General features: G+C 40.6%; 1 protein-coding gene across 4 annotated transcripts; it reads left to right on the top strand.

The window, feature by feature from the left end:
- The first annotated feature begins 6,532 nt into the window (after positions 1-6,532).
- h6pd (hexose-6-phosphate dehydrogenase (glucose 1-dehydrogenase)) lies at positions 6,533-14,098 on the top strand. 4 transcript variants are annotated; one of them, XM_034585665.1, is made up of 6 exons: positions 6,558-6,591; positions 10,452-10,529; positions 10,584-11,162; positions 11,256-11,373; positions 11,471-11,740; positions 12,517-14,098. In XM_034585665.1, exons 2-6 carry the CDS (start codon positions 10,476-10,478, stop codon positions 13,863-13,865), a joined length of 2,370 nt encoding a protein of 789 aa, XP_034441556.1. In that variant the 5' UTR covers positions 6,558-6,591; positions 10,452-10,475; the 3' UTR covers positions 13,866-14,098. The 4 variants fall into 4 exon arrangements, with proteins under 4 accessions (XP_034441554.1, XP_034441556.1, XP_034441553.1 ...); XM_034585664.1 differs by lacking the exon at positions 6,558-6,591 and adding an exon at positions 9,019-9,168; XM_034585663.1 differs by having other exon boundaries at positions 6,533-6,591; positions 10,452-11,162.
- Positions 14,099-15,772: the final 1,674 nt, after the last annotated feature.

Below are 15,772 nucleotides of genomic sequence, written 5' to 3'. Positions count from 1 at the left end.
GTGCCTCTCTTGTATATGGAATGGGGATTTAATTAAAGATGTCACACCAGGCTACACCACAGGGTGTAAACAATCCATTCTACTTCTGCTCTGGTAAACTTGGGGCCTCTGGTGTTTAAATACAGATTTAGAAGCCGTCATGGATGTTTTATCTGTGCTGGAAATTTAATTTGTGGCTGTAAATGTTTCAAACAATGTTAATAACATAGCACAAATATGTTTGGGCTTTGGTGGCATTTCAAAATGAAAGCGTGTTTAAGGCGGACAATCTTTTCTAACCCTCTTCCAAGCAATTGGTTGAATTCAACCACGTCTCATCCAGGACGTCTTTCCCACGACTGGTAAAGGAGGGGTCAAGTGGGGGGTGGTGGTCTGGTATGAATATTTGACTACTAATGAGGCGGTCCTCATAAAGAACCTTACAATTTGGGTATGAATATGTGACCACAAAGAAGATCTGACAATAGCATCACCTAGCAACTCTTATCTGGAGGAATTTCAGAGTCAAGTCTTCTCTGTGAAGCGGCGTGCACTTGGAGAGAAGAGCCTCTCGGGCTGAGAGCCAAACGCACCCGGCTCCCCTGACAAAGACCCTCCTACTCAGAGAAACTCAAGTGAAGAGGCGGCGATTGTCTTGTCCAACGTTACCATACACGGACATTAATCATACAACAGACAGAATGAGCGTTGTTGGTCAAAAAAATAGATTAACAAGTTAAGTGTGGGTTGAGTTATGACTTTCTGACCTTTGCATGACAATTACCTGAATTGCTGACAAACACAAATTGTAGTTTAACATAATCAGTGGCACTCTAATGGGATACTTTCACCTTTTAGAAGCTAAAACATCTTCTTAATCAAATTATATGCTAAAATTAAAGATTAAACATACATGGGAACTTTCTACTCTCATAAGATTTCCTTTGTGTTTCTTTTTGGTATTTGCTGCTAAACTCCAGTGGAATTTTCTCTAAATAATGACAGATGTCACATTTGAATTCCATCCCTTATAGAGAAAAATGTTCTTTGAGCTTCCACAAATATTTGTTCATTGTTCAAATTGTTCTTTAAAGTAACCACATTTTCTTTTTTATCTTTTTTTCAGACATAACAAATCATGATCTGGGTTTTTGGATCTCACAAATTCCCAGCACCATCCCTTAAGATGCAGATATATGTGTATTTGAATGTGTTTAATACACTTGGTTTTGAGTGTAAGCTGCCACTTTAAGGAGACTTCCACCTTAAACACTCAACAGCCCTTTCTCTCCAGTCCTTATAGGTTTTGGTACACACTGAGGTACGCTCAGGTTTTATTTTCAACTGCGTTTCAGCTTTAGACTCTGAGAAGTGGTTTCTGTTGTCACACTGTTCTTGACGGTGTCAAAGGTTAACACCCTCTCTAACGCACAAGTATGCAAATGCTTTCATTACAATACAGGCTTGTTTTTCATCCACCTCACAGAGCATGTGTCGTGCTGCAGAGTGGACCATGGCCTCACAGAGCTCACCCCCTCCGGGTGACCAAACATCCCACCCTCCCTCTGGTCCTGGGGCTTCAGAGGGCAATGACAACACAAAAGTACTTCACACATGGGGGCTGGGCCGCAATTGTTTGGGTCAGTGAACAGCGGCAGAAGCAGCAACGCCATGTCATTCAGATCCTGCTCCCCTCACACCCCTTCTTTCCTCACACTTCTCGTGGTATCAGCAAACACAGAGGTGCACCACTTTTGAAAGTGCGGGGGAGTTTTTGTGCACCGCCAAAATAAAATGCACCCACTGTTTTTCAGCACTCTCACAGTGTGGGCCCCCACAGCCCTTGTTAAGGAATGATGGATTCACGCCGTTGTGTTTACATTTTGATGACTGGAGTGAAACCATCATTGGTGCATGAAGAACTTTACATCACACTATCTGCTATTACAAGTAAAATCCCTAGATTTGAAGTATTAACAACAAAATGCACTTAAGGTAAAATTTGTCTTTCAACAGAACAGCTTCTGTCAGTGTTACAATATATTATTGAATTGAATTGATTAACATGTAAGCTGTACTTTAATGTTGTAGTTAACTCCCTAATATACAGTTATTTAATCTGTAATGAAATTGAGTCATGTTTTGTAAATTAATCAAATGTTTTGTTTTGAATATCTTAAGATGAAACAAGAAATTGTAGCTGCTGAGTAGATTTAATAATTATAGTGGAGTGTACGTAAAAAAGTAGCATCAAATGTAAATACAACTAATTCAAATTTGTCTTTAAGTACAGCAATCCAAACAGTTAGTTAGTTAGCTAAATTACTGTCCATGTTCCTGTATGTTAAATATAATTTTTTGTAAAATAATGCTTCTCCCTGATATTTGGTGATATTAGATGTTAAAATGTCCCATTTGTCTCTATATATGAGGTGTGTATAACAAAATTATTTATTTTAAATAGAGCAAAATCACACATATAACATGTGTTATTGCAGTATTTAAAAAGTCTAGCTCCAGTGAAAGAGTTGTAGTTTTTGCAGGGACATTGCGTTTCTGTAATCTCTGTTAAAAAAAGAAGAAGAAGAAAAGCAGTCTGGTGATTTAAGCCAGATAATCCAACTGGATTTCGAGTCACTGAGAGAAAATCCAGCCTACGGTGTTTGATGCTCGAACTCATCTGATCACATAAAAAAGATCACACACACAAGATAGAAGCTGTAATTTACAGAAAGACAAAGAAATCACATATGATGATTAAAACATGAGGTATCTCTGCTCAACAATCACACCCCTGTGTGAGACTGAGGACAATGTCAGGTGAATTGTACTGTAATGAATTGCAAATATTTATGATACCATGGACTGATAAGCGACAGCAGAAGCCAGGATGTGAAGTCACTGATATGTGCATACCGAGGTCAAAACGAGGACATGAAGTCTCTCATCAAAACTAAATCAAAACCCCAAGACCACATATTGTAAAGTATCATTTAAAGTGAGATCTGATACTAACACCACAAACTCCAAACCACAACCCTTTGATCTAACCTAAGAAATGTGTTAGAGAAGCTTCTTTATTCTACACTATAAGAAATAATGTGCTGTGTAGTGTGGACATTGAGAGGCGTGTGCATTTTTCCTCCATGTCCTGCAATCACCTCATTTTAAATGCTCTAAATGCCACCTCTGAGAAACACCACCTCTCTGAGCTGGAATTTAGGGCGGGGGACTGTCTTTGTGGGATGTGTTGTGTGCAGCGCAGCGTTCAGACACAATACAGACGGCACGCTGCAACAGGTCTCCGTCTTATGAAGAGATGAAATGTGAGAATGTGGTTCAAAACACTGGGCATTACTCATACCCACACACACGGGTTAAATCTATTTGAGGCTTCGCCCTGATCAGTCATCGCTGCCTGCATCTGCACTGAAGCAATACATCAAAGAGAAAAAGGGATGAACACCGCAGGTAAAGACAGAGAGATTTTTGGCAGCATTGCCTCACCTTTGAAATACAAAACCCACCACTTATTAACTCCCCCTTTAAAGTTACATATCAAATAACAATCACAACCAACCACCAAATTACTCAGAGCAACAAAAAGGCATTTATCTACCACCATGCATATGTAACAAGTTGTGTATTCAAGTGTACCCCACACTGAGGTCACTGTAACGCCTCTCGTCTGGCAAGTACGAGTGAGGGCTGAGGCCATGAAAGTGAAAAGTCACTCAGTAAAGACCTGTGTTAAATGTAATGGCTGTTGGGGAAGAGGCCTAATAAAGATGACAGCACACATTCATATGCAGGCGTTTGTGTGCTCAGCTTGACGAAGTCTGCCCCACAGGCTTAACAAAGGGGAGGAAGGAAGCCAGGCGCTGTGGAGAATGCCTGGGGGTGTGGGGTGACAACACACTCCTCACACACGCACACACACACACACTTTAGCACACACAGTGGCCCTCCAGCTCGTGTCCTGTGGTCTCTCATGTCTGAAGTCACAGCAGTGACAGCTGGGCTAGCACACTCTGCATGGGCTCATTCTCTCCTTAGCAGCCACACACCCACACGCACACACACAAACACACACACACACATTTGTTCTTCTATCTTAGCGAGGACACTCATTGACATAAGGCATTCCCTAGCCCCTTACCCTAACCTTAACTATCCAAACTAAATGCCTCACCCTCACCCAATTCTAACCCTAACCCTAAAAACCAAGTCTTAACACTCAAACAGCCCGTTGGAAAAGTGAGGAACGGTCAAATGTCTTCACTTTCCAAAAATGTCCTCACTCTGTAGGGTCTATTCTTTAAATGGTCCTCACAAAGATATAAGTAGAGGAACACACATACAGACTCACACACACCATACCTTACAAACAGCTGTAATGCATGAGATCACACTGTAGAGCCCTCCCAAGTTGACTGGCCACTGTGAAGTGTAAAGAGTAAACAGGAAGGAGTATCCTGTGTGTGTTTGTGTGTGTGTGTATGTGTGTGCGTGCGTGTGTGTTCCTGTACTTATATGTAAGCATAGGCCCTAGAGAGTGAGGACATTTTTGGAGAGTGAGGACATTTTGGCTGGTCCTCACTTCTTCAAAGGGCTGTGTTGGGGTTAAGACTTGGTTTTAGGGTTAGGGTTAACCATTTAGTTTGAATGGTTAGGGTTACCGTAAGAGGCTAGGGAATGAATTATGCCAATGAGTTTTCTACTAAGATAGAAGTACAAACATGTGTGTGTGTGTGTGTGTGTGTGTGTGTGTGTGTGTGTGTGTGTGTGTGTGTGTGTGTGTGTGTGTGTGTGTGTGTGTGTGTGTGTGTGTGTGTGTGTGTAGCCCACATGGAATTTGGGACTTATATATCATAAAATTGTTGAGTTTGGAAGTTTGTTCTTCAGGAGGTGGCTGTCATAATCACATGTTCAAATTTCCATTTTTTTGAGAACCTCTCTTTTCTATGTTTTGCCTAAAAGTAGAGCCAGACACATTCAAATTTTAGGGGCTGATGTCAGTAAAAGGGAATAAAATAATTCCAATACTGTTATGAAATTGGCTGAAAGCTTGAAAGCAGCTATAGAGGATGAGTTGGTTTATTTTATGCCACTAAATGCTTATAATTCACCGAGGGGACATCAAGACAATACACAAAAGTTCCAGCTGAGACAGATAGAGATGAAGGACTCATAATTTGAGGTCCTAAGGCTTTAAGTATTTCAGAAGGGTAAACGTGTGTAACTTCAGCTGCTAACTGTGCATATGTTGGAAGGGCCTGCGAAGCTGCTGAGTCGAGCTCTGCACTGTAACGATCACAGCTGCTGAGCAGAGGAAACAGGGGACCCGAAGGGGCGACTGTCAGTGTGGTCCACAACAATCACATCATTATTTGGCCAAAAGGACACCTGCTTTGTTTGAGGTGGACCTGGATTCAGAGGGTGATGACACCAGACAGCTGAGCCATGCAGAGGAAACAGGAGTTAACAGAGACGTGAGGAACAGTGTGGGAAATATCTGACACAAGCAGAAACCAGCTGTACCTCACAGACGCCTACAGGGGGCAGCCTTGTTGCAGTGATGTGCTGCAGTCCACAGCTGCCCCCAAGTGTCGGCCCACAGTCAGGCACTTAAAATACAGCTGATGAAAGCTTCAGATAAAAGATTGAGTCATACAAAAACATCCTAGAGCTATAAACACATCTCTGGAACCTGTACAGTGGAGCCAAGTTTATGAGATCAATTTTATTGTATTTACTTTTGTGTTTAAGCAGCATCAAACAATTCCCATACTGTTTAACAATTATTATAGAACACTGACCGAATTGTAGATATATGGAATTATAGTCATGATTAAGTTTTAAATATCTGTAAAGAGCCATGTACAGGAAGTCAAGGAAGCTGCTTTTCAAATAAAAGGCTGACAATTATAAAATGTAGCTTTTGTCTTTCTATTGATGGTTGAATTTAATACCTCTGATACTAATGTCCCACACAGCATTTTGTCTATTTTTAAAAACAAAAAGTTAGGAGTCTAATTTTAGACATCCGTACCAAAACAGACACACAGTCACAAAATATACAAATAATAATTAAAAAAAAACAAGGAACAAATAAAATAATTTGCTAAGTAAAAAATTATATAAACAAACAATTACTAAGGAAAACAATTATCAACATCTTGTTGTGGTCACTTTTGTATTAATCACAAAACTAATAGAATCCAAACAGACACACACACACACAATATGCAAACAATAAAAAAAACTAAGAAATACATTTAATAATTTAATAAGAAAAAATAACCAATCAAAACAATTTACTAATAGAATAATCGCAAAAAAAGTTTTAAAAAAGATCTTGATATTTTTTGACACAAAAACACAAATAATAACGAAGAATTAAAACATCTTTTGTTGGGGAATCTAGAAATTAAGAAATTACAGATTCACAAAATATGCAAAATAAACTATTATTAATATTTAAACAAAGTACGAAGGGAAAAATAAAAGTAATTTACCAAAGCGAAAATAATTCTGAAACCGGAACTTGTCACGTGACTGGTTCAGGAAGCTGCTTAGAGGAGGTTGAGCGCGTCGTTCACTACAGAGCAGGTTCGTGTCCGCTTCTCTCACGTTGGGTTCTATAAGTCACCAGTCAGTCGTCTCATGTTGTGTTCATGTTACATCACGTTACAGTACAGATTGAACACATTGACTCAGGAGCAGTGTGTGTTCGTGTGTGCGCGCGCGTGTGTGTTTGTGTGTTTGTGTGTGTAGCGGAAGTGAAGTTTGACAGTTTGACACTAGCAGGTGAATCGTGGGGCTGATTCGCTGAATGAGGAAGTTAGTTCCACTTTCCCTCTGCCAGTTTCCTGACTGAGAGTCACACACACATCTTACAGGGGTACAGAATGGAGCACAACACGTGTGGAGGGAAAAAGTCTCTTTACTTTTACTCCTCTACTTATATCAGTCAGCAAATATCTGTACTTTCTACCCCACTACATTACAGAGACATCAAGTAATATAATATAGAACAACACCATCAGTAAGGTTGAAAATCTCAAGTACCTCGGAATCATCTTAGAAAGTAAAAGTACACAAATAGACACAAATGTACTCAAGTAAAAGTATCACAGATCAGTTCATTATGTTTTGGGGAAATCTATTATTAAGAGACATGTAGTTATATTTTGTTTTAAACTATATGTAATAATACCTTTTAGTTCTGTTCATTCTCACTGAACGAGCAGGTGAAGTTTCAGTTGGTTCATCTTTGTTTAGTTAAATGAATCATTAAACAAATAAATGTCTCTGTCTCCCCGAGGGGGAATGTAAGAACTGATCAAATCAGAGCAGGCAGATCACTCAGCCTCCTGTGGTGGTAACGGTCACTGGTGAAGAAACACAAAAACTACAATAGTAATAATAATAACAACAATAATTATAATACCTTTATTTATATAGCACCTTTCAAAACAACCGTTACAAAGTGCTTCACAAACAACTCAAATAGAAACAAGAAAACATAACATCAAAAGCAACAAGCATCTTTTTACTTACTTTTTTACAAGCATTATTCTAAGTTAAACCAAAAAAGGGTCTGTTGTTGTTACACACGTTTCAATGATCTATGTAAAAGAAAACAATCTTGTGTTTGCTTGTATCACAAAATATTAATGAAGATCCCACTCAGCCTTTTATTTTGCACTTGATGATGAAGACAATGATGTGATGATTGTTGCTTAACACCTCCACGGTGCTCGTGTTGTGACGATACACGACAAGATTTATTATCCTGGCGTCTCCAGTTTACCACCATAAGTGAGGAGGGGGCATATTATTGAGAAGCATGTACTGTGAACTCAAGGCTAACAACTTGGTTATTGGTCACGGTGCAGTAGAGCTGAATGGACTCGTCAGTTTCTGATGATAGCGAGTGAATCGCTCGTATGTTTTTTTACCTCAGACCCCTCTGCTGTGACCAATTTGACCGCAAAGATGCAAACGGGGCGCCACCATATCTCTGTCGTGTGAACAAAACCGCCCAGTCATTAGACAAGTCCTCGGTGTACATGTGAGCCCTTTGCTCTGGTTTGTGGGTCTTACTCGGAGTTGGCATCTGGAATAACCAATTGATGCTGAGAAATCATTTGCTTTTCCTAGAATTAAAATCTAATACCATGCGGTTTAGTGTGTGGAGGTTTTTATTTGAGAGGAATTTGTGACGGGCTGTGAGTACTCACAATTAAAATTGTTGTTGTTCACCATTCATGCCAAATTTGAAGGATGCACGAGACGATTTGCAGCGTGAAAGTGAGGCAAGGGGAGATGTTCTATGCTAAAATGAAAACAGCTTGTGACTGAGGGGGAATCATGTGTTGGAAGAAACAAAACAATGTAAAGTCAGAATCTGAATGAAGATAGTGTCTTTTAAGATAGTGTGCCACTTTATTGATTCTAGTTGGAGGAATGTGGAGTGTGTAATAGCGTAGAAGTCATGAGTACACGCATTTAAAGAAAATAAGAAAAGAACAAGTTTTATTCAAGCAGTTTACATAAGATGTGATGAAATAAATTAAAAACATGTTCACCTCAGTAACCCTTAAAGCGGAGCTCAAATGAAGTTAACCTACATAAAGGTGAACTTTGCTGTTTGCATATTCACTGTGTAAACATGATTGTGGAACAGAGGGGATTCCAGATGTTGCACAGAGTCATAAAATCAGCTTTATCTTGTGCATGTTTGATTGTGAGTCAAAAAAAAAATGATGATGACGAAGTAAAGCTGCACACATTTTTTGATTCCTCACATTTACTCATTATTTATAACGATGAAAATGTTAGTCATGATACCAAAGAAAAATTACTCATTATATGTGAAAGTATTGACATACTAATAACTTCTGTAGCTCTTCAGTCTTGCTACACAAGTGATTTTCGGTGCTTTTAGAAAATCAAACATAAGTTGCTCAGACTTTCCCAGCACTATTGTCAACAGCAGAATTTCTGTACGGGAAGCTCGACGCCCCCGAGCACAGTGCAAAGTGCACACGCCTGCTCCACCACGACGCAGTCATCACTACACTCATGACATTTTCACTGCACCACATCTCGCCTCTGACGCGACCTGGGACACAGACTTGTGCTGAGTTATCCATTGCTTATCTGTTTCTGTGGAGATTCTGGGTAGGCTCCAGTGTATTTGAAGTTTATATTGACGACTGCTCACATTCCTAGTGATTACATCACGCATGTCTCGGCTCTTGAATGTTTGAATTGAACTTTTAGCATTAGTTGTTTTATGCTGTATGAACTTTTTTGATTTCAATCTTGTCTGTCAAAGGAATTTATTAAATATTATTTATTTAGATTTATATATTGTTTTATATAGGTTTCATACTGTGAGTGCGACTGCATTCATTTCTCACTTGTATTTTATTCTGTTTCAGGAACTTTTATGTTGTATTTGATTTTACCACAAAGGTTTTAAGCAGGACGTTTTCAATTATTCAAGCAACAGAATTCCAGTTACTATTTCCTCCATCAAGGAGGTTATGTTTTCATCTGCTTTAGTTTTTTGATAGTTAGCATGATTACACAAAACCCACTGGACAGATAATGGGGTTGGTATGGTTCAGGGAAGAGCCCATTCATTTTGAGTGCAGATCCAGGATGTTTTCTGTAATATCGTGAAATAGGGTTCCCGACATACTTTGTGAATTTCGAAAGAAATTATACAGAGATCTTGATGAAAAAATTCCACTCGTTTGGATTCCAGGGGCTGTTGGGCGGAGGTATGCGCTCTCTGAGTACCATTCTAGTTAATCATTATGATATTGGTGAAATGTTTACTTTTTTTTAAGCACAAAATGTCGGTTCTAGCCTCTTATTTGTCACAATGTGTTGCTTTTCTTTTGTCATTTTAAAGTAAAACTTTGAGTTTTTACAAACTGACACTTTTTAACCCCCTGCTGCGAGAATAATTAGAAGTAAATATATGCTCAGAGTAGCTTTGTGTTATGTAAGTTAGTTACAGTCCATTAGGTTGAATACACTCAGGTCACCTTCACTTTTGCATAATATCACATATAAACTGGTTTTGATGCTGAAAATTTGAAGTTAACTTAGCGTAGATAGTCTTTCTAGTTTTTGCCCAGTTATTGAACATTAACATCATTTGTCAGTTTTGGGAGCCCTCAGACCAGGATGTCATCACATGTCCATGGAGAAAGAGATGTAAACAGGATTTCCTGGTCATTGGCTGAGATGCGTATTTGTACTATCAAAATAAAATACTTTTTCAGTTCTTTTGCAACAGATGTGGTTCTATCAAATTATACTTTCTTATAGTGAACAAGAAATTGAGAAAGTCATTGCCAGCCTGGAAGTTGCTGACTAAAATACATTTGTGCTCGGTTTTCAACAATAAATACCTACATGTAACGTGTGTCATGGCTGTTTTCATACAGGAGGTGGACGGTTGAGACCAGACCATGTTTGTGACTGTGCTCCTGCTCCTGATCACTCTGTGTGCCGTGGGAGGACATGTCGAGGAGCCAAAGAGACCCGGCCATGGCGAGGAGCCAAAGAGACCTGGCCATGGCGAGGAGCCAAAGAGACCCGGCCATGTCTCGGTGGTGATAGTGGGAGCCACCGGTGACCTGGCAAAGAAGTACCTGTGGAACGGCTTCTTCCAGCTCTATGTCAAGCAGGTCAGTAGTGGTAACACCTTTTCCTTCTACGGCGGAGGACAGACACCTGCCGACGAAGCCAATCCGCTCCTCTTTGAGATCCTGAAGTCGGTGTCGTGCTCAAAGGGTGTATCCGAGGAGCGCTGCGCTCTTCTGAAAGAGCAGTTCCTTCGACTCGCACAGTATCGGCAGCTGAAAACCCTTGAGCACTACCAGGATCTGGCCAAGCACATTGAGAAACGGCTTCAGGAGGAGGGAATCACGGAGGCAGGGAGGCTCTTCTACCTCTCAGTGCCAGCTTTTGCATACGCAGACATTGCAGATAAAATCAACAACAGCTGCAGACCGACCAGCGGGGCATGGTTGAGGGTGGTGCTAGAGAAACCTTTCGGACATGACTTTACGAGCGCTCAGGTGCTAGCATATCAGCTCGGGACTTCCTTGAGGGAAGAGGAGATGTACAGAATTGACCATTACCTGGGGAAGCAGGTAAGGACATCCTCCACAGTGTGTGCCTCTCATCTGACAATCTGGAATCGAGATGTTTGACTCCATGCTGTGTTTTCCTGCTTTTTTATGAAGGTGATTGCAAAGATACTTCCATTCAGAATACAGAACAAGAAGTTTCTGGATCCCATCTGGAACAAGCACCACATTGAGAGAGTGGAGATTGTGATGAAAGAGACCCTGGATGTTAGAGGTGAATAAAACTGCATTAAAACTCGTATAAGGAAAAAGTAGCCAGGATTCCTAGGAGTCATGTGTTCATGTCCTACCTTTGCCATTTTGTCCTCGAGGTCGTATTCCATTCTACGACCAGTATGGTGTGATCAGAGACGTGATACAGAACCACCTGACCGAGGTCATGATGCTGTTGACCATGAGGCTTCCCCTAAATCTGACCTCCAGTGAGGAAGTCGTTGAAAACAAGCTGCGGATCCTCAGTTCACTGCTGCCCTTAGGAAAGAATCAGGCTGTGATTGGCCAATACCAAGCGTACAAGTCAGAGGTTCAGCAGGAGCTGAAGAAAACGAAAGATCACGTCAGTCTCACGCCAACATTTGCAGGTGAGAACTTAGTACTTTTGTCTTTAAGGCTACATCCATACCACTATGTTTTCATTTGAAACTGCGTTTTCCACACAAGCGTTTTGGCTCCATTTTAATCCCCGTCCATAGTAACATGCTTGAAAATGCATATCACATGACCACTCACATGCACTGGCGTGGGCCAGTATAACCAGGAAGGAGTATCTATCGCAGCTAGAACAAAGAGGAAGCATTTGATTGTTACTTTGCAGAAAGAGCTAGGCTACAATCCAGAAGCAGCAATGGTGAAAAGTAAAATGTAGAATTTGACTGCACAACTGCTGTTAGCAAAGACAACAAGGTCAGCAACGCTTGTTACTGATTATACACGTTGCGTTCTACACTGGTAGCTGAGCCTAATACCGGTTGTCTTCCTTTTCATAAGAGGGTCATGTGATAGGAGCCTGACAATTCAACGAAGGCTACGTCATCACAGAAAAGACCCAATCAGAAAGCGGTTGCGAGGGTCTACGTCAACGTTTCCAAACACCTCTGTTTCTGCTCGTCCAGACTAAAACGCAGACCCAGAGTTTTCAAACTAAAACCGGGTCAGCAGTGTTTCCAGTCTTCTAGTTTGAGCGACTCTAAAACTAGAAGTAGTGTGGACGCCAGGCGTATCCGTAGCAGAATTGATGCCTGTTCGAACCGAAGTGTAGTTGGATGAATGTAGCCTAAATATTGATTTATTATTGTGTAATAAAAAGTCACTGTACAACAAATATAGCTCTGGTAATAACCCTGTTTGTGTTTTGCAGCTGTGTTGGCCCACATCGATGAGACCCAGTATGAGGGTGTTCCAGTTCTTTTAATCTCAGGGAAGATGTTGGATGAGCGGGAGAGTTACGCTCGTATACTTTTCAAGAACGACATCTTTTGCGTTCAGAACCACAACAGCGTTCACTGCAAACCCAAACAGATCGTTTTCCACTTGGGTCATGGCAGCCTTCAATATCCGGCCATTCTTGTGAGTAAGAATTTATTCAAGCCGGCTTTAATGGAGGGTGAGTGGAAGGAAGTGACAGAGCACAGAGACGTCACTGTTTTAGGTTTGCCCCTTTCAGACTACTATGTGCAAACACCAACAGAGCAGAGGGAAGCGTATGAAGAGCTGATCTCTCACATCTTTGCTGGGCAGAAGAATAGTTTCATTAGTGTTGAAAACCTGCTGGCATCGTGGGACTTGTGGACACCACTGCTCAGTAGCTTGGCCAGCTCTTTTCCCCGCATCTACCCTGGCGGTGCAGACAATGAGGACATGTTGGACTTCTGTCTGACAGGGAGGGACATTCGCTACAAAAGCGAGGTGGTGATAATCAGCCCTGATCAGATGGGTGCCATGGCACCAAACGGTTTCCAAGTCATGCAAGGCAAATTTCGCAGTGCCGACATGGTGTCCGCCTGGGCCGAGGAGCTGGTGGAGCGGCTGGCTGCAGATGTGCAGGAAGCGGCAGAGGCAGCGGTGCGTGAGAGCGGCGTTTTCCATCTCGCCCTTTCTGGCGGGTCCTCACCCATCGCTCTGTTCCACAGGTTGGTCCTGCACCACTTCTCCTTCCCCTGGAGGGACACCCACGTGTGGATGGTGGATGAGCGCTGCGTGCCGCAGACTGAGCTGGAGTCCAACTTCTACACGATGTACAACCTCCTGCTGCAGCACGTTAGGATACCGTACTTCAACATCCACCCCATGCCAGTGCAGCTCAACCACCGTCTGTGTGTGGAGGAGGACAGAGGAGCACAGCTGTATGAGAAAGACATCAACAATCTGGTGAACGGCTCCAGCTTCCACTTTTTGCTGTTGGGAGCCGGCTACGACGGCCACACTGCTTCTCTGTTCCCTGGGACTAAAGTGGATGAATATGGGGAGAGTCTGGTGGTCCTCACTGAGAGCCCCGTCAAACCTCACCAGCGTATGAGTCTCACGTTCAGCGCCATCAACCGTGCACGCACAGTTGCTATGTTAGTGATGGGTAAAGGCAAACATGAGCTGATCACCCAGCTGAGCCGAATGAAGGACAACCCAGAAAAATGGCCCGTCACGGGGGTGAAGCCTGCTAATGGCAGACTGGTGTGGTACATAGACTATGATGCACTTTTAGGGCAGTGATCGTTATCCTAACTTTCAATCACACAGCTGCTTTAATTCAGCTTCTGGTTTGGAGTGAAGAATGTGTGAGGACCAGTACATGTTTTAGTTTGTTAATTACAAATAACATAAACTGATCATTACTGCTGCATTTCTTTAATGTCAGTGTTTTTCTGATTGATTTCCTGACCTGCAAACATGAACTTAAATCAAAATAACTGGGGGGGTTTTCTTGTGGGGAAACATGGACACTGAACATGATTACATTTGTGTTTCCTCACGTTAAAAGTGACACTATTTTCCTGCTCATGGATTCACCAGCAACAAAGTGTTTTAAATTTAGATTTACGCCAAAAAAAGAGAAAAGAGATGAGCAGTTCAGGTTAACATTGTGAAATCCCATCCAGTTCTCAATTAGTATTCCCTGTCAGCTACATTTAAACCCATACAAAACTTACTACATGTCCAAATAAGGATATTTTCATTGGACCACAGCACCCATCTATACATGTGTGGATAATCTATTGGATACCAAACCTTAAACTATAATACTATAAATCTGTAACATTTGTAAATTTGAGTGTCTTGACGCAGACACTGATCTATGGAAGGAAAAGGCAGGAATGTGAAGTATATGTTATTTGCTAATGAATCACACACAGCAGCTACGGTCCTTCCATTATTCAAAGTTAAACTTTGTTTGAATATTCTTCTGTGTGTGACTGTGTGAAGGGATCATGCAGACTGTTTATGGTTTATCTGAGGCTAATCAAGTGTGAGGTGAGTGAAAATCTGTACAAAATGTGCAGAATTATCATAACGTCTGAATTGTATCAGATCTCAGGTGAATTTCTGAATGTTTACATAAATGCAGTTCACTGTGTGATCTTTACTTTTGATTGTATATTTCCTATATTTCAGGTGGCAGTGATGAGTTGAATAAAATGAAAATGTGACAGTTGAATAAATATTTTGTTTGTGTAACAACAAAAGATTTTTAATTTTGAAAATAAAAAGATTTAAAATCTTTCAGGTAATTCAAAATAAATGGTGCATATTCACATTCCACTAAGAAACATCTAGATGCATGAGTCGAAACAAGAAGAGCTTTCTTTCAGATTTGATTATATCTATAAATACAAACAGTAATTGCACACCATTAAGTCTTATAAGTATGAAAAATCAACACTTTTTAGAAATGAAAGTAAATAATTAATTGTTCTAATAAAGTACAGCGTGAGGAATTCTCCGTTTTTCTTTTCAAGGTTAATTTATACACCAGAGTGTGGAGGACTTCTCTCCTATAGTGTTTGATCCATAGACCAACAATTAAGTGAGATGCACAGTATATTACAGTATACACACTGTAAGTGGAGCATATTGACCAACAGGAACAAGTTTATTTCCAACAAAGATTGTTTTGTCTTTTTGATTTTCTTTATCATATCCCAGTTGTTTCAATCATACATTTATTTGTGATAAATACATAAGATCTGAACAGTAACATTGATTCTGACAGAGATCAGTTGCAGTGTATGGACAATAGAACGTAGCAGATGAAACTATAAGTACAAAGTGCACAGGTGGGATTTTCCAGTTTATTTTTAGACAGAGGTTTGTTGTCACCAGAGCTATTATCCAAGTTTCCTTTTGGATAAGACCAATCCGATAACATGGGTCATGTTTTGATACAACATCTGCATCTTATCATATATTAAAACCTGTTAGTTTCATCAATATACATAATTTCCTTTTTATTTTCCTTTCTATATTCTGTTTAATGTAGCTATACTTTTCCCATTGGGATAAATGTTACTATTGCTGCTGTATATATATATATATATATTAAAATCTGTATTTTTGTATGTGCAATTATGTATTTAGAATTAGGGCCCGAGCACCTACGGTGGGAGGCCCTATTGTATTTC

This window comes from Hippoglossus hippoglossus, chromosome 5, assembly GCF_009819705.1.
Source record: "Hippoglossus hippoglossus isolate fHipHip1 chromosome 5, fHipHip1.pri, whole genome shotgun sequence".
NCBI classification, from domain to species: Eukaryota; Metazoa; Chordata; class Actinopteri; order Pleuronectiformes; family Pleuronectidae; genus Hippoglossus; species Hippoglossus hippoglossus.
Note: the sequence above shows the minus strand (reverse complement) of the source record. Positions and strands in the feature narration are given on the sequence as shown.

Coding starts and splice junctions, on each gene's coding strand:
- h6pd (XM_034585663.1), top strand. CDS start 10,476: ATGTTTGTGACTGTGCTCCTGCTCCTGATCACTCTGTGTGCCGTGGGA. Junction 11,374..11,470: donor AGAGACCCTGGATGTTAGAG/GTGAATAAAACT, acceptor TTTGTCCTCGAG/GTCGTATTCCATTCTACGAC. Junction 11,741..12,516: donor TCTCACGCCAACATTTGCAG/GTGAGAACTTAG, acceptor TGTGTTTTGCAG/CTGTGTTGGCCCACATCGAT.